This window comes from Anas platyrhynchos, chromosome 33 (assembly GCF_047663525.1).
Source record: "Anas platyrhynchos isolate ZD024472 breed Pekin duck chromosome 33, IASCAAS_PekinDuck_T2T, whole genome shotgun sequence".
Lineage (NCBI taxonomy): Eukaryota > Metazoa > Chordata > Aves > Anseriformes > Anatidae > Anas > Anas platyrhynchos.
This window is the reverse complement of record NC_092618.1, coordinates 7,111,843-7,134,592: the sequence shown is the minus strand read 5'-3', so window position 1 is coordinate 7,134,592 and position 22,750 is coordinate 7,111,843. Positions and strand designations below refer to the sequence as shown.

Below are 22,750 nucleotides of genomic sequence, written 5' to 3'. Positions count from 1 at the left end.
GCTCGCCCCTGCCCGGTCTGCGCACCCAGGACGTCTGCTGCCGGGGGGCCGGCGTGGCCTGGGGGGTGCACGAGTGCCAGCCCTGCGACGCCAACCCCCGTAAGGCAGCGGGGGTTTTTTTGGGGTTATGGGGTTGGGGGGGGTTCTGCGGTGTGGGGGGGGGGCTCACTTTGTCCCCCCCTACCCCCCCCATTTGCAGCGAACCCCCCCGCCGTGGGGCAGCACCCCTGCCCCAAAGGTTTCCGCCGCGCCAACGGCTCCTGCGTGGGTGAGTTTGGGGAGATTTATTTTTGGGGGGGTTAAAAGGGGATGGGGGGTTTTTGGGGTGCTGACCCCCACCCTGTGTGTGTGCGTCCCCCCCCCAGATGTGGATGAGTGCCAGGAGGGGGGGTTCTGCAAGAATGGGCTCTGCACCAACACCCGGGGCAGCTTCGCCTGCCTCTGCCACGAGGGCTTCATCCTGGACTCGTCCCGGAGCAGCTGCATCTGTGGGATCGGGATCGGGATGGGATTGGGGGTGGGGTTGGGGGTGGGGTTGGGGTTGGGATTATGGGTGGGGTTTGGGTTGGGATTGGGATTGGGATTGGGGTTGGGGTTGGGGTTGGGGCTGGGATTGGGGTTGGGGTTGGGATTGGGATTGGGGTTGGGATCGGGATGGGATTGGGGGTGGGATTGGGATTGGGATTGGAGGTGAGGTTTGGGTTGGGGTTGAGATTGGGTTTGGGGTTGGGGGTGGGGTTGGGGTTGGGGGTGGGATTAGGGATGAGGTTGGGGTTGGGATTATGGGTGGGGTTGGGATTGGGATTGGGATTGGGGTTGGGGCTGGGGTAGGGGTTGGGATTGGGGGTGAGGTTGGGGTTGGGATTGGGATTGGGATTGGGATTGGGGTTGGGATTGGGATTGGGATTGGGATTGGGATTGGGGTTGGGGCAGGGGCTGGGGCTGGGGCTGGGATTGGGATTGGAATTGGAATTGGGGTTGGGGTTGAGGTTGGGGCAAGGCCTGGAATTGTGGTAGGGATTGGGATTGGGGTTGGAATTGGGATTAGGGTTGGGATTGGGATTGTGGTTGGGATGTGGATGGGGATGGGGTGAGGAGGGAGTAGGGGTTGGGATTGGAGTTGGAGTTGGGATTGGGAGGGGATGGGGATGGGATGGGGATGGGGGTGGTCTGAAATGGGATTGGGATTGGGATTGGGATTGGGATTGGGAGGGGATAGGGAAGGGAAGAGGAAGGGGAAAGGATTGGGGTGGGATGGGGATGGAGTAGGATGAGGTGGGATTGGGATGGGAACAGGATGAAATGGGATTGGGGTTAGGACCAGGACTAGGACTGGGATTGGGATTGGGATTGGGATTGGGGTTTTGGGGTTGGGATTGGAATTGGGGTTGGGATTGGGATTGGGGTTAGGACCAGGACTAGGACTGGGATTGGGATTGGGATTGGGATTGGAATTGGGGTTGGGATTGGAATTGGGGTTGGGATTGGGATTGGGGTTAGGACCAGGACTAGGACTGGGATTGGGATTGGGATTGGGATTGGAATTGGGGTTGGGATTGGAATTGGGGTTGGGATTGGGATTGGGGTTAGGACCAGGACTAGGACTGGGATTGGGATTGGGATTGGGATTAGGGTGACCGGTACCACCCCCCCGCCCCCCCCCCCCCAGCCCACCAGGTGATCTCGGAGGCGCGGGGGCCGTGTTACCGCGTGCTGCGGGAGGGGCGCTGCGCGCTGCCCACCCTGCGCAACATCACCCGCCAGATCTGCTGCTGCAGCCGCGTGGGCAAGGCCTGGGGGCCGGCGTGCCAGCGCTGCCCCCCCTTCGGCTCCGGTGAGCCCCCCCGGGACCCCCCAAACCCCTTGGGATCCCCCCAAAAAAAACCCTTTAGGGCGGACCCCCCCAAAAAAAAACAAAAACCCTTTGGGGAGCCTCCGTTTCATGGGATTTGCACCCAAAGCCACGGGCTCACCCTTTGGAGGGGGTTTTTTTTGGGGGGAGGGGGGTAATTTTTTTTGGGGGGGGTCCATTTTGACACCCCCTCCCCCCCCTTCAATTGCAGAGGGGTTCAAGGAGATCTGCCCCGCCGGCCCCGGCTACCACTACTCGGCCTCCGACCTGCGCTACAACACCCGCTACCTGGGCCAGGACCTGCCCCGTGTCCCCCTGGGGCGTCCCCGTGTCCCCTCCCCAGCTGGGACCGCCGCCCGTGAGCCCCTTGTCCCCCCCGCTTTGTCCCCCCCCACCCCCCCCGGCTGCCAGGACCCCCCCTCACCCCATTGCTCTGCCCCACAGCTCGCTGGCGCCCCGGTCGGCCGCCCCCCAGCAGGTCACCGCCTGTCCCCGAGGTGCCACCGCGGGTCCCCAGGGTGCCACAACGCGTCCCCGAGGTGCCACCATGCGTCCCACACGTGCCACCGCGTGTCCCCGAGGTGCCACCACGGGTCCCCGATGTGCCACCACGTGTCCCCGAGGTGCCACAACGCATCCCCGAGGTACCACCACGTGTCCCCGAGGTGTCACCACATGTCCCTGATGTGCCACCACGTGTCCCTGAGGCACCACCGCATGTCCCTGAGGTGCCACATGTCCCCAAGGTTCCACAGCGGGTCCCTGAGGCGCCACAACGTGTCCCCGAGGTGCCACCAGACGTCCCCGAGGTGCCACAACGCGTCCCCGAGGTGCCACCGCGCATCCCCGAGGTGCCACCACCAGCCCCCGAGGTTGTCATCGTGCCTCGACCCACCCTGGGGCTGCTGGGACCCCTCCCCACGCCACCCGGCCCGGAGGGTCCGGCACCAGGTAGGGCTGGGGCACTTGCGCACGGCTGCACACGTGTGTGCACCGTTGCACGCATGCATGGTTGCAGATGTGCGCAGGGTTGCACTGTGTGCAGCTGTGTGCGTGCATTTTATTTTATTTTTTGCACGTGTGGTTACGCTCTGCGCCGTTGCACATACACATCTCAGCACAGGCGTGCAAGGTCACACGTGTGTGCATGTGGCTGTGCACTTGTGCATGGTTGCATGCTTGCATGGCTGCATGTGTGCAGTTGCATGTGCACATGTGCTCAGTTACATGTGCAAGCAGTTATGTGTGCAATTTGCATTTATTCAGTCTCATTTGTGCACAGTTATAGGCGTGCACAGTTACACACGTGCGTGTTACACGTGTGCACACCATTGCAGGCTTGCCCAGCTGCATGCAGCTGCAGTAGCACGTGTGCATCTCATGCATGCACAGCTAAATATATTGTGCACGTGTGCACGGTTTGCATGCATGACTATTTGCACACGTGTGCACGGCTACATGCATGCCTGCTTACACACGTGTGCACAATGCCTACTTACACACGCCTACACGTGTGCATGTGTCCTGTATGCCTATTTGCACACATGTCCACAGTTGCATGCATGCTTGATTGCGCACACGTGCACAGTGTGCATGCGTGCATGTTTGCACAGGTGTGCACAGCTGCACGCCTGCCCGTTTGCACACACATGTGTTACTCACGTGTGCCCGCTTGCAGCCGCCGGCAGCGTGTGCGAGCGGAACCCGCGGATCTGCGGCCCCGGGCGCTGCGTCCCGCGCCAGGGCGGCTACACCTGCCTGTGCCACCCCGGCTTCTGGCTCAGCACCCAGGGCACCCACTGCATCGGTGAGCGGCGCCCGGCCCCTCCCTGGGCACCCATGTCCCCGTGCACCCACCTCCCCCTGCACTCATTTCCCCGTGCGCCCATTTCCCTGTGCACCCACCTCCCTGTGCACCTGTTTCCCCATGCACCCACCTCCCCATGCACTCACCCGTTTCCCTGTGCACCTATTTCCCCGTGCAGCCACCCATTTCCTCATGCACCCATTTCCTCACGCACCCATTTCCTTCTGCACCCATTTCCCCATGCGCCCACCTCCCCATGCACCCACCTATTTCCCCATGCACCCACCTCCTCATGTACCCACCCATTTCTCCGTGCACCCATTTCCCCATCTATCCACTTCCTTGTGCACCCACCTCCCCGTGCACCCACCTCTCCAAGCCCCAATTTCCCCCTGCCCCCATTTCCCCATGCACCCGTTTCCCCACGCACCCACCCATCTCTCCATGCCCCCACCTCCCCGTGCCCCCATTTCCCCCTGCCCCCATTTCCCCGTGCACCCACCTCCCCACTCCCCTCTCCCCCTTCCCTCCCACCCACTTCTCCATCCGTCCCCGCTCCTGTCCGTCCGTCTGTCCCCATTGCCGTCCGTCCCCCCGCCTGCCCAGACGTGGACGAGTGCCGGCGCAGCCCCCGGCCCTGCGCCCCCGGCCGCTGCGAGAACACGGTGGGGAGCTTCCGCTGCGTCTGCGGCCCCGGCTACCGGCCCGGCCCCGGCGGCACCGACTGCCAAGGTCAGCAGGGACGGGGGGGGGACAGAGGGGGACAATGGGGACAACGGGGATGGGGCTGAGGTGGCCGTGTCCCCGTAGATGTGGATGAATGCGCCCAGAGCCCCTCGCCCTGCGCCCAGAGCCGCTGCGAGAACTTGCCCGGTGGCTACCGCTGCGTCTGCCCGGCCGGCTACCAGGCCAGCACGCCCACGGGACAGTGCCAGGGTGAGCGGGGACACCGGGGTGTGGGGACACTGGGTGTGGGGACACCGGGGTGTGGGGACACCAAGGGTATGGGGACACCAAGGGTATGGGGACACCATCTGCGTGTTCAACACCCATGGGGTCATCGTTCATGGGGTCACCATCCATTGGGTCACCATCCATGGGGTCACCGTGCCATAACGCCACCATCCAAGAACTCAACATCTATGGGGTCAGCAGCCATGGGGTCACCATGCCATAGTGTTGCCATCCACGGGGTTAAACATCCATGGTGAACCCATCCATAACCTCCCAATACGTGGTGTCCCCATGCGTGGTGTCCCCATCCATGGTGTCCCCATCCATGGTGAACCCATCCATAACCTCCCAATACGTGGTGTCCCCATCTGTGGTGTCCCCATGCGTGGTGTCCCCGTCCGTGGTGCCACCACCCACGCCCTCCCCGCGGTGCCACCACCGCCGCCCCCTCTCCGTGCCGCGCAGACATCGACGAGTGCGAGAACCACCTGGCCTGCCCCGGCCAGGAGTGCGCCAACACGCCGGGCTCCTTCCAGTGCCGGCCGTGCCGCGACGGCTTCGAGCTGCGCCACGGGCGCTGCGCAGGTACCCACGTCCCCCCACGTCCCCCCTGTCCCCCCGAGGGGGGGGCCAACCCTTAATTGTGCCACCCCCTAGACGTGGACGAGTGCGCCACGGGCTCGCCCTGCGGTCCCCACGGCCGCTGCAGTAACACCGAGGGCTCCTTCCACTGCCAGTGCCGGCGCGGATACCGGGTGGGTGCCGGCGGCGCGCCATGCGCGGGTGAGTGGTGGGGGTGGCGTGGGGATGGTGCCGTGTCCCCCCCACACCCGACGGCCCCCCCACGGCCCCCATCTGCCCACAGATGTCAACGAGTGCCTGGAGGGCGACTTCTGCTTCCCCCACGGCGAGTGCCTCAACACCGAGGGCTCCTACAGCTGCCTCTGCGCCCAGGGCTATGCCAGCACCCCCGAGGGCACCGCATGCGTTGGTCAGAGCCCGGCATGGTCCCGGTCCCTGTCCCTGTCCCTGTCCCTGTCCCCGTCCCCATACCCATCCCGGTCCCATTGCAGTCCCCATTCTCATTGTGGTTTCTATTCCAGTTGCGGTTTTTTAGTCCCAGTTAATCTACTCAGTCCCATCCCCGTGCCTATCCATGTCCCCATCCAATCCCAATCCTATCCCCATCCCAATCCCATCCCCATCCTATCCCATCCCAATGTCTCTCCCTGTCCCCATCCCATCCCACCCCAATCCCAACCCCCATCCCATCTCTGTCTCCATCCCATCCCCATTCCCACCCCAGTCCCCATCCCCATCCCAATCCCATCCCCATCCCACCCCAATCCCATCCCCATCCTACCCTTTTTCCACCCCAATCCCAATCCCACCCCAATCCCATCCCATCCCTTTTCCACCCCATCCCCATTTCCATCCCAATCCCAATCCCACCCCAGTCCCATCCCATCCCACCCCACCCCTCCACCACCCACCCACGCATCCGGGTACCACGGGGTGCCACCAGCCCCTTGTGTCCCCCTCTTTCCCCGTATCCCCCCTGCCCCCGTGTCCCCCCGCTGTACCCACGTCCACCCCGTGCCCATGTCCCCCCCGTCCTCACCCCGTGTCCCCCCCCAGACGTGGACGAGTGCCAGCGCAGGGACGTGTGCCGGGGCGGCCGCTGCGCCAACACCGACGGCGCCTTCGAGTGCCACTGCCCCGCCGGCTTCCGCACCGACGCCGAGCGGGCCCAGTGCCATGGTGAGGGGCTGGGGGGTTGGGGGGGGGGATTTTGGGTGCCCCCCACCCTGGGGCTGGCGGCGAGGGTGGCCCTGTCCCCGCAGATGTGGACGAGTGCCAGGAGCACGGGGCCGAGTTGTGTGGGGCTGAGCGCTGCAAGAACTTGCCCGGATCCTACCGCTGCGTGCCCCCCTGCCAGCCCGGCTACCGGCCCCAGGACGGCGGGGGGTGTGAGGGTACGGGGCCATGGGGACGGGGACAGGGCCATGGGGATGGGGATGGGGCCATGGGGACGGGGATGAGGCCATGGGGATGGGGACGGGGCCATGGGGATGGGGATGGGGCCATGGGGACGGGGATGAGGCCATGGGGATGGGGACGGGGCCATGGGGATGGGGATGGGGCCATGGGGACGGGGATGAGGCCATGGGGATGGGGACGGGGCCATGGGGATGGGGATGGGGCCATGGGGACGGGGATGGGGCCATGGGGATGGGGATGGGGCCATGGGAACGGGGACGGGGCCATGGGGATGGGGATGGGGCCATGGGGACGGGGATGGGGCCATGGGGATGGGGATGGGGCCATGGGAACGGGGATGGGGCCATGGGAACGGGGATGGGGCCATGGGGATGGGGATGGGGCCATGGGGATGGGGACAGGGCCATGGGGACGGGGATGGGGCCATGGGGACGGGGATGGGGCCATGGGGACAGGGACTGGGGCACGGGGATGGGGATGGGGGTACGGAGAGGCTGAGGGGACCCTGCCCTAGGGGACAGTGGGGACACCACTATGGGGTTTAGGGGCAGGGGGATTTCTCCATGGGGTTAGGAGGGTGTGTTGGGTCTGTCTGAGCTGGAGTCACCTTTTCCCTGCAGCAGCCCGCACAGTGCTGTGCTCTGCACTCGTAGCTGGAACAGCACTGATATCACTCCAGTGTTGTGTCTATTGCTGCGTAGTGCTGGCACAGCATCAGGACTCCTAAGCCCCCAAGAGCCAGCAGGCTGGGGGTGGGCAAGTGATGGGGAGGGGACATTGCCGGGGCAGCTGACCTAAACCAACCAAAGGGATATTCCATAACACCTGATGTCACACTCAGCAATAAAAGGGGGGGCTCTCGTGGGGGAGGGGGCTGTTCCTCCTGAACAACCACTACGCGTTTGAGGCCCTGCTTCCCAGGACGTGGCCGAACACCGCTCGCTGATGGGAAGTAGAGAGTAATTTTTTTCTCTCTCTCTGTGCTTCCGCGCGGACTGATTGTTTCTTTTGTATCTGTTTCTCCTTCCCATTCCCTTTCCCTTTAATTAAACCTTTCTCATCTCAAACCTCGAGTTCTCTGTGTTGTATTTTCTCCCCCTCCTTCTGAGGAGAGGGGGAGTGAGAGAGCGGTTGTGGTGGAGCTTGGCTGCCCACTTGAGTAAAACCACCACAGTCCTTTTTGGCGCCCAACGTGGGGCTCGAGGGTTGAGATAACAATAGCATTGATTGAAGTATTTACAACTAACATATCGATAGTCATAATGTTCGGTTTTCTGGCAATACTTTTCTGTGTGGATATGTTGTATGTAGCCTACTCTCTGTTTTCTTTTTTCCTTTACATCCGATCGGAGAAAGTGTTGAAGTCTGTGCTTGTTTTCTTTATCGTGTCGTGCTGTAACATACTGGCCTTCAGTTTTGTTTGGTATTCAGGCCCGGCATGGTTATCCTCCTGGTCTCCTGGAGATTATCTTATTGAAAATATTAAGAATTACAGCGCCTTCTTTTTTGCCCCTAGCAGTCAATCAGTGAATAATATCGGGTGTGGTGCCTTCTACTTTTCTCCCTGTGGGCTAATTACAGCAGCCTTTCAGTATCTTGGATACCCTTGGTCAGATATTATCCTCCTATTACTAGGTTTTGTGTTTGTCTTCTTCCCCAAGGTAAAGCAATTTATTAAGAATATTATCCAAGGACCTGTCCCCAGACAAAGTTGTGGGTGGCAAGGTGTGTGGGGGGATTTGGGCAGGTACCTATCACGGTTTTCTCCTCCAATGGTTCTAAATTTCACCCCTGAACAAGTACAAAATCCAAGGAAACTGGTACAATGTTTGAAAGACGTATGCCCTGACCCTGGCAATACTAGAGAACTCCACCAGATTGCTGCACTCTGCTGGGGTCTGGCTTACGCCTATCAAATATCAATTAACATTGCCCAGCACCCTCAAGGGAATAGGGAGGTTCTTGAATTTGACGATGAGACAGCACAAACTGTGACCACCCTAGAGGACCGACCATCTATGGTATCAGTCGCCCCTGTAGTAAAGACGAAACAGTGGAAACGGAGATCAGGTCGTTTAGTACGGGAAGAAGCTCCTCCTACAGATGAGGGAGAAGAAGAAAAGGCAAGCAGCTCTAAAGCAGCGTTATCATGGCAACATCACAAAGGAGAGACTGAAATCATAGATGAATCAGAAACTACTCGGTCTCTATCCTTGAGTGAGCTGCGAGAACTACGAAAAGACTTCAGTCGCCATCCAGGTGAGCACATCCTCACCTGGCTGCTTCGATGCTGGGATAGTGGGGCCAATACCCAACAGCTAGAAGGCAATGAAGCCAAGCAGCTGGGATCCCTTTCCAGAGAACGGCTCATTGATAGAGTAATTGGAAGAGAGGCACAAGTTATCAGCCTCTGGAGGCGAATCCTAACAGCTGTGAAAGAAAGGTATCCCCATAAAGAGGATATTGTCTACCAAGTAAACAAATGGACCACTATGGATCAGGGCCTCCAGCAGCTGCGGGAATTAGCTGTGCTGGAGATGATTTATAGTGATTTAAATAATGCCCAGACACCTACAGACCCCGATGAAGTTCAATGCACAACATCCATGTGGCGGAAGTTTGTACGGGCGGCACCCCTAACACATGCCAGCACACTGGCAGTAATGGGTTGGGATGAGGGGATGGGGCCAACTGTGGACACCGTGTCCAATCAACTTCATAAATATGAAGAAAATCTCTCTGCCCCAGTACGGGGCTGCATTTCAGCTGTGGAGAAATTGTCCCAACGGCTAGATGAACACATAGCTTCGTCCTCACCTAAACAAAAAAATCTTTCGGCCATCAAGCGCCAGCAGTCCCCGGCTCAAACAAGGGAGAATCCAGGACGCACACCGCGAGGTACCTTGTGGTTTTATTTACATGACCATGGGGAAGATATGAGGAAGTGGGATGGTGAACCGACCTCGGCCCTAGCTGCTCGGGTACGTGAACTACGGAAAGATACAGCAGCAACAAAGAGGGCCCCTAAGAGGATTGCTGCTCCAGTTTCTGTTGAACAGTCCCCCAGAGGCAGTAGAAGGAATAGTATTACTCCTGACCCTGACGAAGAGACTTCTGCTTCACATTTGGAAGAATTAATTGATAGATACTCCGACCAAGACTAGTGGGGCCCTGCCTCTGGCCAGGTAGAGGAGAGGGACAACCGGATTTACTGGACTGTGTGGATTCGATGGCCTGGCACACCGGAACCGCAAAAATATAAAGCTTTAGTGGACACAGGCGCACAGTGTACCCTAATGCCATCAGGCCACCAAGGGGCAGAACCCATCTCTATCTCTGGAGTGACGGGGGGATCCCAAGAGCTAACCATATTGGAAGCTGAAGTGAGTCTAACTGGGAAGGAGTGGCAAAAGCACCCCATCGTGACTGGCCCAGAGGCTCCGTGCATCCTCGGCATAGACTACCTCAGGAAAGGATACTTCAAGGATCCAAAAGGGTACCGGTGGGCTTTTGGCATAGCTGCCTTGAGCACAGAGAAGATTAAGCAGCTGTCTACCCTGCCTGGTCTCTCACAAGACCCTTCTGCTGTAGGACTGCTGAGGATTGAGGAACAGCAAGTGCCAATTGCGACTACAACTGTGCACCGGCGGCAATATCGCACCAACCGAGACTCCCTGATTCCTATCCATGAGTTAGTTCACCATCTGGAGAGCCAAGGAGTGATCAGCAAGACTCATTCACCTTTTAACAGTCCTATATGGCCAGTGCGAAAGTCCAATGGCGAGTGGAGGCTAACAGTGGACTATCGGGGCCTGAATGAAGTCACACCACCACTAAGTGCAGCAGTGCCAGACATGCTAGAACTCCAGTACGAACTAGAGTCAAAGGCAGCCAAGTGGTATGCTACAATCGATATTGCTAATGCATTTTTCTCTATCCCTCTAGCAGCAGCATGCAGGCCACAATTTGCTTTCACTTGGAGGGGCATTCAGTATACTTGGAATCGACTGCCCCAGGGGTGGAAACACAGCCCTACCATTTGCCATGGACTGATCCAGACGACACTGGAACAGGGGAACGCTCCTGAACACCTGCAGTACATCGATGATATCATTGTATGGGGTAATACAGCAGAAGAAGTTTTTGAGAAAGGGAAGAAAATAATTCAAATTCTCTTGAAAGCTGGCTTTGCCATTAAACAGAATAAGGTCAAAGGACCTGCACAGGAAATCCAGTTCTTGGGGGTAAAATGGCAGGATGGACGTCGCCACATTCCAACGGATGTGATCAACAAAATAACAGTTATGTCTCCGCCAACTAGCAAAAAAGAAACACAAGCTTTCCTAGGTCTTGTGGGATTTTGGAGAATGCATGTGCCCGGTTATAGTCAGCTTGTGAGTCCTCTATATCGAGTAACTCGGAAGAGGAACTCGTTTGAGTGGGGCCCTGAGCAACAACAGGCCTTTGAACAACTCAAACAAGAAATAGCTCGTGCAGTAGCCCTTGGGCCTGTCCGTACTGGACCAGCTGTGCAAAACATACTGTACACTGCAGCTGGGGAGCATGGGCTCACCTGGAGCCTCTGGCAGAAGACCCCAGGAGAAACTCGAGGCCGACCTTTGGGGTTCTGGAGCCGGGGCTATCGAGGATCAGAAGCCAATTACACCCCAACTGAAAAGGAAATATTAACAGCATATGAGGGGATTCGAGCCGCTTCAGAAGTTGTTGGTACAGAAGCACAACTTCTCTTGGCCCCACGGCTACCTGTGTTACATTGGATGTTCAAAGAGAAAATCCCCACTACACATCATGCAACCGATGCTACGTGGAGTAAATGGGTAGCGTTAATTACACAGCGGGCTCGAATGGGAAAACCCAACCGCCCAGGAATCCTGGAAGAGATTATGGACTGGCCAGAGGGCAGGGATTTCGGAGCACCAACAGAAGAAGTAACTCGTCCTGAAGAGGCACCACCATACAATGAGTTGCCAGAAGACAGAAAGCAGTATGCGTTGTTTACTGACGGATCCTGCCGTGTGGTAGGGAGCCATCGGAAGTGGAAAGCTGCTGTGTGGAGTCCCACACGACAAGTTGTGGAGGCCATGGAAGGGGAAGGTGAGTCGAGTCAGTATGCAGAAGTGAAAGCTATACAACTGGCCCTAGAAATTGCTGAAAGAGAAAAGTGGCCGGTACTATATCTCTATACTGACTCATGGATGGTGGCAAATGCGCTGTGGGGGTGGCTGCAACAATGGAAACAGAACAACTGGCAGCGCAGAGGTAAACCTATCTGGGCTGCTACCCTGTGGCAAGATATTGCTGCTCGGGTAGAAAACCTGGATGTTAAAGTACGTCATGTAGATGCCCACATGCCTAAGAATCGTGCTACCGAAGAACATCAGAACAATGAAGAAGTAGACAGAGCTTCAAAAATTGAAATAGCTCAGGTGGACCTGGACTGGGGACGTAAGGGTGAGCTGTTTGTAGCTCGATGGGCCCATGAAACATCAGGACATCTGGGGAGGGATGCCACTTACAGATGGGCTCGTGATCGAGGGGTGGACCTGACCATTGAGGCCATCACACAGGTTACCCATCAGTGTGAGACCTGTGCTGCAATCAAACGAGCCATGAGGGTAAAGTCTCCCTGGAATAGAGGGAGATGGCTTGGATTTCGTTATGGTGAGGCCTGGCAGATTGACTACATCGGACCACTTCCACAAACCCGCCAAGGTAAACGTTACATACTCACCATGGTAGAAGCAACTACTGGGTGGCTGGAAACATATCCAGTAAACCATGCCACGGCCCGAAACACTATCTTGGGCCTGGAAAGACAAGTGTTGTGGCGACATGGTACACCAGAAAGAATTGAGTCCGACAATGGGAGTCACTTCCGAAATAATTTGATCACTTCCTGGGCCAAGAGACATGGCATTGAATGGGTGTACCACATCCCTTATCACCCACAAGCCTCTGGGAAGGTTGAGAGGTACAATGGACTGTTAAAAACTATGCTGCGAGCATTGGGTGCTGGGACATGGAAACATTGGGATATAAATCTACCAGAGGCCACTTGGCTAGTTAACAACAGGGGGTCTGAAAGCCGTCCTGGTCCTGCTAAAACAAAACCCCTACACACTGTGGGAGAAGCTAAAGTCCCTGTAGTGCATGTGGGGAAGTGGATGGGGAAGGCAGTGTGGGTTGCCCCTGCCATGGGAAAAGGCAAACCCACTCGTGGGATTGTCTTTGCCCAAGGACCAGGGTACACCTGGTGGGTAATGCAGAAAGATGGGGATATCAAGTGTGTGCCACAAGGAGATTTAACACTGGGAGAAAATTAATCTGTTATCCAAGTTATGTGTTGTAGGAGGACACTGCAGAACCAATGACAGGTCAACTTTGCAAGGAACCGGGCAAGTGCAACAGTGATGTGAGCTAAGCTGGTGCTCGTGTCAAGAAAACCAACTTCGCATGTCCTGAGTGACCACTTTAACAGATGAAGCTGAAACCATCAACAGTTTTTATGAGCATTTTGGGAAAAGACCTATAGAATAAAGAGAAGTACAGACATAAAAATGCTTCAATGGACAGAAAACAATGGTGATGAGAACATCTATATACTAAACTGTACCTGACTGTGACACAAATGTTATGGAATAAGGGGTGGAAGTTGTGTTGGGTCTGTCTGAGCTGGAGTCACCTTTTCCCTGCAGCAGCCCGCACAGTGCTGTGCTCTGCACTCGTAGCTGGAACAGCACTGATATCACTCCAGTGTTGTGTCTATTGCTGCGTAGTGCTGGCACAGCATCAGGACTCCTAAGCCCCCAAGAGCCAGCAGGCTGGGGGTGGGCAAGTGATGGGGAGGGGACATTGCCGGGGCAGCTGACCTAAACCAACCAAAGGGATATTCCATAACACCTGATGTCACACTCAGCAATAAAAGGGGGGGCTCTCGTGGGGGAGGGGGCTGTTCCTCCTGAACAACCACTACGCGTTTGAGGCCCTGCTTCCCAGGACGTGGCCGAACACCGCTCGCTGATGGGAAGTAGAGAGTAATTTTTTTCTCTCTCTCTGTGCTTCCGCGCGGACTGATTGTTTCTTTTGTATCTGTTTCTCCTTCCCATTCCCTTTCCCTTTAATTAAACCTTTCTCATCTCAAACCTCGAGTTCTCTGTGTTGTATTTTCTCCCCCTCCTTCTGAGGAGAGGGGGAGTGAGAGAGCGGTTGTGGTGGAGCTTGGCTGCCCACTTGAGTAAAACCACCACAGAGGGGGACGGACAGCAGGGGCCATGGCATGGGGGACATCAGGGACAAGCCAATGGGGCACAATAGGGACAAAGCTATGGGGGACATGGAAAAAACAACGGGGATGCTGGGGACAAGCCAATGGGGTCGAGATGCAGGGGGACTTCTCTATGGGGTCAGGATGGGGATGGGCAGCAGGGGACATCAGGGACAACACCACGGGAGATAATGGGGACAAAACGATGGGGGACATTGGGGACAAGCCAATGGGGCCACTGGGGACAAGCCAATGGGGTCGAGGTGCAGGGGGGCTTCTCCATGGGGTCAGGATGGAGACGGAGAGCAGGGACCATTGGGGGACAGTGGGGACCCCCCCATGGGGCTGAGCTTTTGGGGGACGGCTCCACGCTCCCCCCCCCAATGTCCCCACCGCCCCCTCCCCCCAAAAAAACGTCACCTCCCCGCTTGCAGACGAGGACGAGTGCGCCGAGGGGGGGTCCCGCTGCGGCCCCCACGCCGCCTGCCACAACCTCCCCGGCTCCTTCCAGTGCGCCTGCCACCAGGGCTACGAGGCCGCCCGGCACGGCCACCACTGCCAGGGTACGGGGACAGCGGGGACAGCAGGGGGGGGACACCCAGAGTGACACTGAGCCCCCCCCCCTTCGTGTTTCCCCCCCAGACGTGGACGAGTGCGCGACGCTGCCGGGGGTGTGCGGGGCGGCGCGCTGCGAGAACGTGGACGGCTCCTTCCTCTGCCTCTGCCCCGACGGGGGGCACGAGTTCGATCCGGTGACGGGGACGTGCGGGGGACCCCCCCCAGCGACCCCACTCCTCCGGCCCCCCCCGGAGCCATGGAAGCCCCCCCGGGCTTGGCGGCATGCTTCAGCCCCGCCTGCGGGGTGCTGGCGCCCAACGTCAGCCGGCAGCAGTGCTGCTGCAGCGTGGGGGGCGCCTGGGGGGTCCGCTGCCCCCCCCCGAGGCCGTGCCCCACGCCTGGAACCGGTGGGGACATGGGGACACTATGGGGGGGGGAGGGGATTGGGGATGGCGTGGGGTGGGAAGGGATTGGGGTGGGAGTGGGATTGGGGATGGGGATTGGGATTGGGATTGGGGATGGGGATTGAGGATGGGATTGGGGATGGGATTGGGGATGGGATTGGGGATGGGGATGGGGATGGGATTGGGGATGGGATTGGGGATGGGATTGGGGATGGGGATGGGGATGGGGATGGGATTGGGGATGGGGGATTGGGATTGGGATTGGGGATGGGGATGGGGACGGGGATGGGATTGGGGATGGGGATGGGGATGGGATTGGGGATGGGATTGGGGATGGGGATGGGGATGGGGATGGGGATTGGGGATGGGGGATTGAGATTGGGATTGGGGATGGGATTGGGGATGGGGATGGGGATGGGGATGGGGATTGGGGATGGGGGATTGGGATTGGGATTGGGGATGGGATTGGGGATGGGGATGGGATTGGGGATGGGGATGGGGATGGGATTGGGGATGGGATTGGGGATGGGGATGGGGATGGGATTGGGGATGGAATTGGGGATGGGGATGGGGATGGGGATGGGGATTGGGGATGGGGGATTGGGATTGGGATGGGAAGGGATGGGGATAGGACTGGGATGGGATGGGATTGGGATGGAGATAGGATTAGGATTGGGATGGGATTGGGATAGGATTGGGGGGGTGGAGATGGAATTGGGATGGGGTTGGTGATGGGATTGAGATAGATTGGGATTGGGACTGGGATGGAATGGGGATGGGATGGGGATGGGATGAGGATGGGACTGGGATTGGGGTGGGAAGGGATTGGGATGGGTTTGGGGTGGTGATGGGATTTGGGATGGGGATGGGGATGGGATTGTAAAGGGATTGGGATTGGGGTGGGTATTGCCAGGGATTAGGACTGGGATGGGATGGGATTGGGATCGGGGTGTGGATGGGGACGGGGATGGGCTGGGGATGGGGTCAGGATGGTGCCAAGGTGCAGGGGGGGTGACACCTCTGTCCTCCCCCCCAAGCCGAGCACCGAGCCCTCTGCCCCCACGGGACCGGCCAGACCACGGGGCCCCAGGGCTCAGCAGCAGGTCAGTGCGGCCGCGGGGGGGGCACAGCGATGGGGCCCCCCCCATTTGGGGCTCCCTCCGTTTAGGGACTCCCCCCCCTACTCAGGGGCTCCCCCCTGTATTTAGCGGTTCCCCAATGTTGGGGATGCCCCCCCATTTTGGGGATGCCACCCCTGTTTTGGGGCTCCCCCATTTATGGGATGCCCCCCGTTTTGGGGACTCACCCCCCCTAATTTGGGAATGGCCCCCATTTGGGGGACTCACCCCTCCCATTTTGGGGATGTCCCCATTTTTCAGGGTGCCCCCTCAATTTGGGGATGCCCCCCCTATTTTGTGGGGTTACGCCCCTCCCCTTTTGGGTGCATCCCGCCTATTTTGGGGCAATACCCCCCCTATTTTGGGGTTCCCCTCCTATATAGGGGCTCCCCCGTTTCGGGGGTGCCCCCCCCAATTCCGAGGACCCTCCCCCTGACGTCGCCCCCCCCCTTACCCCCTTACCCCCCAGATGTGGACGAGTGCCGGGTGTTCGCGCCGCAGCTGTGCCGGGGGGGGGTCTGCATCAACGCCGCCCCCGGCTTCAGCTGCTACTGCCCCAGCGGCTACTACTACGAGCAGGAGCACCTGCAGTGCGTGGGTGAGCACCCAGCACCCCCAGCACCCCCCCAGCACCCCCCCAGCACCCCCCCAGCACCCCCAGCACCCTGACCTCAGCACCCCCAGCACCCTACTTGTGCCCTGGGTGCACCCTGCCTGCACCCTGAGCACCCTACTTGCATCCTGAGCACCCTGAGCACCCTGCCTGCACCCTGAGAGCACCCTACTTGCACCCTGACTGCACCCTAAGAGCACCCTGTGCACCCCGAGCACCCTACTTGCACCTTGAGCACCCTGCCCTCAGCACCCTGAGCACCCTGCCAGCACCCCCAGCACCCCCAGCACCCCCAGCACCCTGACCTCAGCACCCTAATTGTGCCCTGGGTGCACCCTGCCTGCACCCTGAGCACCCTGAGCACCCTAATTGTGCCCTGAGTGCACCCTGAGCACCCTCTTTGCACCCTGAGCACCCGACTTGTGCCCTGACTGCACCCTGAGTGCGCCCTACCTGCACCCTGAGCACCCTAATTGTGCCCTGAGTGCGCCCTACTTGCACCCTGCCTGCACCCTACTTGCACCCTGAGAGCACCCTGAGCACCCAGCCAGCACGCTGAGCTCCCTACCTGCACCCTGAGCACACAACCTGTACCCAGAAAGCACCCTAAGAGCACCCTGGCTGCACCCTGAGCACCCTCTTTGCACCCTGAGCACCCAACTTGTGCCCTGCCAGCACCCTACCTGCACCCTGAGCACCCTGCCTGCACCCAGCCAGCACCCTGAGCACCCAACTTGCATCCTGAGCACCCTGAGCGTGCCCTGTCTGCACCCTGAGCACCCAACTTATGCCCTGAGTGCGCTCTACCTGCACCCTGAGCACCCTAATTGTGCTCTGAGTGCACCCTGGCTGCACCCTGAGCACCCTCTTTGCAACCTGAGCACCCAACTTGTGCCCTGAGTGCGCTCTACCTGCACCCTGAGCACCCTACTTGCACCCCGCCAGCACCCTGAGCACCCTGCCTGCACCCAGCTCACACCCTGAGAGCACCCTGCCCACACCCTTCCAGCACCCAGCCAGCACCCTGAGCACCCTACTTGCACCCTGCCTGCACCCTGAGCACCCTGCCAGCACCCAGCCAGCACCCTGAGCACCCAACTTATGCCCTGAGTGCACCCTACTTGCACCCTGAGCACCCTCTTTGCACCCTGAGCACCCAACTTGTGCCCTGAGTGCGCTCTACCTGCACCCTGAGCACCCTACTTGCACCCTGACTGCACCCTGAGCACCCTGCCTGCACCCAGCTCACACCCTGAGCACCCTGCCCACACCCTTCCAGCACCCAGCCAGCACCCTGAGCACCCTGAGCGTGCCCTACCTGCACCCTGAGCACCCTAATTGTGCTCTGAGTGCACCCTCCCTGCACAATACCTGCACCCTGAGCACCCAACTTGTGCCCTGAGTGCACCCTCCCTGCACCCTCAGCACCCTGCCTGCACCCTGTCTGCACCCCGAGCACCCTACTCGCACCCCAAGCACCCTGCCCTCAGCCCCCCGAGCACCCTTCCAGCCCCCCGAGCCCCCTTCCAGCCCCCCCCCCCCGTTCCCCCCACCCCCTTGCCGACCACCACCGCCCCCCCCCCAGATAACGACGAGTGCCAGGACGAGGACGCGGAGCCGTGCATCGGGGGCCGCTGCGTCAACACGGTGGGCTCCTACTTCTGCTCCTGCGCCCCCCCCCTGGTGCTGGACGGCTCCCAGCGCCGCTGCATCACCAACGACACCCGCGCCATGGGTGAGGCCACCCCCTGTCACCCCCCCCGTGTCACCGTCACCCCCCCCGTGTCGCCCTATCCCCACGTGTCCCCATATCCCTGTCCTATGTCCCCGTGGCCCCCCATCCCCGTGTCCCGGCACTGTCCCCTGATGCCCCCCCCGTGTCCCCATGTCCCACATCCTGATGTCCCACGTCACCGTGTCCCCACGTCCTGTGTCCCCATACCCCCATGGCGCTGTATCCCCCATGTCCCCAAATCCCCGTGTCCCCGTGTCCCCATGTCCCACGTCGCCTCCCCTTGTCCCACATCCCCCTGTCCCACGTCACCATATCCCCGTGTCCCCGTGTCCCCATGTCCCACATCCCCCTGTCCCACGTCACCGTGTCCCCGTGTCCCCATGTCCCCATGTCCCACATCCCTTCATCCCAGTGTCCCCCATTGTCTCCCCACATCCCACATCACCTCCCCATGTCCCCACCTCACTGTGTCCCCATGTCCCCGTGTCCCCATGTCCCCATGTCCCCGTGTCCCCATGTCCCCGTGTCCCCGTGTCCCCATATCCCCGCGTCCCCGTGTCCCCATGTCCCCATGTCACTGTGTCCACATGTCCCTGTGTCCCATATCCCCATGTCCCCGTGTCCCTCTGTCCCCATGTCCCCCGTTGCCTCCCCACGTCTCACGCTGCCTCTCCGTGTCCCCACACCCCCCGTCACCATATCCCCATGTCCCATGTCCCCATGTCCCTGTATCCCTGTGTCCCCGTGTCCCCATACCCCACGTCCCCATGTCCCACGTCCCTTTATCCCAGTGTCCCCTGTTGTCTCCCCACATCCCACGTCACCTCCCCATGTCCCACGTCCCCGCATCTCACATCCCCATGTCCCCATGTCCCACGTCCCCATGTCCCCGTGTCTCCATGTCCCCATGTCCCTGTGTCCCCATGTCCCCCGTTGCCTCCCCACGTCCCACGCCACCTCCCCATGTCTCCACGTCCCCCTGTCCCCATGTCCCCATGTCCCCTGTCCCCACATTACCATGTCCCCATGTCCCTGTGTCCCATATCCCCATGCCCCACGCCCCACATCCCCATGTCCCCATATCCCCCGCCGCCTCCCCGCCTCCCCACGCCCCCCGTCACCGTGTCCCCATGTCCCCCCGTCCCCAGAGGAGGACCCGGCCGTGTGCTGGCAGGAGGTCGGCCCCGACCTGGTGTGCGGGCGCCCGCGGCTGGACCGGCGGGCGACCTACACCGAGTGCTGCTGCCTCTACGGCGAGGCCTGGGGCATGGACTGCGCCCTGTGCCCCGCGCGACACTCAGGTGCCACCGCCGTGTCCCCGATGGCCCCGTGTCCCCACATCCCCATGTCCCCGTGTCCCCTACGTCCCCATGTCCCCGTGTCCCCATGTCCCCACGTCCCTATGACCCCACAGCCACGTGGCCCCATAGCCTCATGTTGCCATGCACCCCTGTCCCCTACGGCCCCTTGTCCCCATGTCCCCGTGTCCCCTTGTCCCCATGTCCCCATGTCCCTAAGGCCCTATAGCCTCACATCCCTGTGTCCCCATGTCCCCCCATGTCCCTGTCCCCCCCCCCATGCCCACGTCCCCATGCCCCCTCCCATGCCCACGACCCCCCCATCCCCTATACCCATGTCCCCATGTCCCCATGTCCCCAAGACCCCACACAGGGGGACCCCCACCCTGCCCCCCTCCTACCCCAGCAATAGGGACCCCCCCCAGACCCCCATAATGGGGACCCCATGGGCACCCCCCAGAGTGGGTCCCCCTTAGACACCCCCCCCATGATTGGGACCCCTTGGACCCCCCCCATAACAGGGACCCCTTTGCCCCCCCCAATAATGGGAACCCCTCCCACCACCCCACAACGCCCCCCCCCTAATGGAGACCCCTTGGGCACCCCCCATATAACAGTGCCCCCCCCACCTCTTTACACCCCCCCCCTTAGCATCCCCAATTTTTAGGACCCCACCCCCATTTTTTTTCTCTCCCCCCCCCCAGATGACTTCGAGTTCCTCTGCAACGTCCTGCGCCCCCCCGGCCCGGGGCTGGGCCCCCCCTACGAATACGGCCCCGAATACCCCCCCCACTACGGGCTGCCCTACGGCCCCCTCCCCTTTGGGGGTCCGGGCCCCCGCCTGCCCCCCCCGGGGCTGCGCGCCGACTACGACCCCTATGGGCTGGGGGGGGGCTACGACCCCCGCGGGGACGCCCTTTACGCCGCCCCCCCCCGCTACGAGGACTTGGAGGATTTCGAGGGGTCCCGCCGGGGCCCCCCCCGCTCCTCCCGGCCCCGCAGCCCCCCCAGCGCCCCCCAGGACCCCCCCCCGTGGCTCTTCCAGCCCCACGGCGTGGCCGAGCGGCCGGGGCGAGCCAGCAAGGACGGTGAGTTTGGGGGGGAGGGGGGGATTGAGGGGTTTTGGGGGGGGATTTTGTTTTTTTTATGGGGAGGGGGCTGACGGGGACCCCCCCCCGCAGACCCCCGGGACGAGGCGCTGCCGCCGGAGCTGTGCGGGGTGCTCAGCGGCTGCGAGCACGGGCGCTGCATGCGGGTGCCCCAGGGCTTCACCTGCGCCTGCGACCCCGGCTACCGGCTGGACGCGGCACGCGTGGCCTGCGTGGGTGAGACACGGCCTAATCCCGGCCTAATCCGGCCTAATCCGGCCTAATCCGGCCTAGTCCCGGCCTAGTCCCGGCATAATCCCGGCCTGATCCCGGCATAATCCCGGCATAATCCCGGCCTAATCCGGCCTAATCCGGCCTAGTCCCGGCATAATCCTGGCATAATACGGCCTAATCCGTCCTAATCCATCCTAATCCGTCCTAATCCGGCCTAATCCCGGCCTAATCCGGCCTAGTCCCGGCATAATACCGGCCTAATCCGCCCTAATCCCGGCCTGATCCCGGAATAATCCCGGCCTGATCCCGTCCTAATTCCTTCATAATCCCGGCCTAATCCCGGCCTAATCTGGCATAATCCAGGCCTAATCCCGGCCTGATCCCGGCCTGATCCCGGCCTAATCCTGGCCTAATCTCGGCCTGATTCCGGCCTGATCCCGGCACAATCCCGGCCTGATCCCGGCATAATCCCAGCCTGTTCCCATCCCAATCCCATCCCATCCCAAACCCCAGTCCAAGCCCAAATCCCACCCCATCCCATCCCCAATCCCACTTTAATCCAACCCCCAATCCCACCCTAATCCAACCCCAAATCCTACCCCAATCCTACCCCAATCCTACCCCAAATCCCGATCCCATGCCCATTCCATACCCCCAATCCCAATCCCACCCCAATCCCATCCCCACCCCCCCCAATCCCATCTGCAACCCCTTCCCACCCCAGTCCGACCCCAAATCCAATCCCAATCCCACCCCAAATCCCAACTAAATCCCAATCCCGCCCCAAATCCCAACCAATCTCAGTCCCACCCCAAATCCCTTCCCATCCCAACACAAACCCATCCTAATCCCACCCCAATGCCATCCCAAATCTCACCCCAATCCCATCCGCAACCCCTCCCCACCCCAGTCTAACCCCAAATCCAATCCCAACCCCAATCCCACCCCAAATCCTACCCAATCCCAATCCAACCCCAATCCCACCCCAATCCCCCCCCCAAATCCCCCCCAATCCCAATCCCACCCCAATCCCTCCCCAATCCCCCACAATCCCAATCCCACCCCAAATCCCACCCCAATCCCATCCCCATCCCCCTCAATCCCACCCCAAAACCCACACAATCCCAATTCCACCCCACCCCAATCCCACCCCAATCCCATCCCAATCCCATCCCAATCCCCCTCAATCCCACCCCAATCCCCCCCAATCCCAATCCCACCCCAATCCCCCCCAACCCCCCCCCAATCCCACCCCAAATCCCACCCCATTCCCCCCCCAATCTCCCCCAATCCCCCCAAAACCCCCCAATCCCACCCCAATCCCACCCCAAATCCCCCCCAACCCCCCTTAATCCCCCTCCCCGACCTCCCCTGACCCCCCCCTTTTCCCCGCAGACCTCGACGAGTGCTCGGAGGCCGCCCTGTGCCGGGGGGGGCGCTGCCTCAACACCCCCGGCTCCTTCCGCTGCCTCTGCCCCCCCGGCTCTGTCCCGGCGCAGGGACTCCCCCGCTGCGTCCCCGCGCGCCCCCCGGCCTGAGCCCCCCTCTCCCCATCCCGGGGGGGGGGGCCCTGTATTTATTGTCTGTATATATCGGAGCTGGTGGGGGGGGGGGATGGAGAGACACTGGGGGGCACCGTCCGGCATCCCCCCCCCGCCCGCTGTGGGGTGAGGTGGGGGGGGGGCTCCTGGGGGTGCCCATGGGGGTGCCCGGCCCCCCGCTCCCTCCCCCCCCGTCCATGTGAGCCCCCCCTCACTTCCCCCCCAATTTTTACAGAATAAAGGTTTTCTATAAAATGAGCTG

General features: G+C 60.7%; 1 protein-coding gene across 1 annotated transcript; it reads left to right on the top strand.

The window, feature by feature from the left end:
- Positions 1-361: 361 nt before the first annotated feature.
- On the top strand, positions 362-22,746 carry LOC140000200 (latent-transforming growth factor beta-binding protein 4-like; the record flags this gene model as incomplete). The annotated part of the gene is given in 23 exon segments (XM_072029996.1): positions 362-488; positions 1,670-1,834; positions 2,064-2,210; positions 2,297-2,496; positions 2,566-2,803; positions 3,531-3,659; positions 4,266-4,391; positions 4,470-4,595; positions 5,079-5,198; positions 5,271-5,396; positions 5,479-5,604; positions 6,252-6,374; positions 6,458-6,589; positions 14,334-14,462; positions 14,542-14,709; positions 14,712-14,864; positions 15,899-15,964; positions 16,449-16,577; positions 18,178-18,437; positions 19,478-19,628; positions 20,330-20,713; positions 20,807-20,950; positions 22,343-22,746. Coding segments are annotated over 23 exon segments (3,612 nt in total), but the record flags the coding sequence as incomplete, so codon positions are not given.
- Between the last annotated feature and the right edge of the window lie 4 nt (positions 22,747-22,750).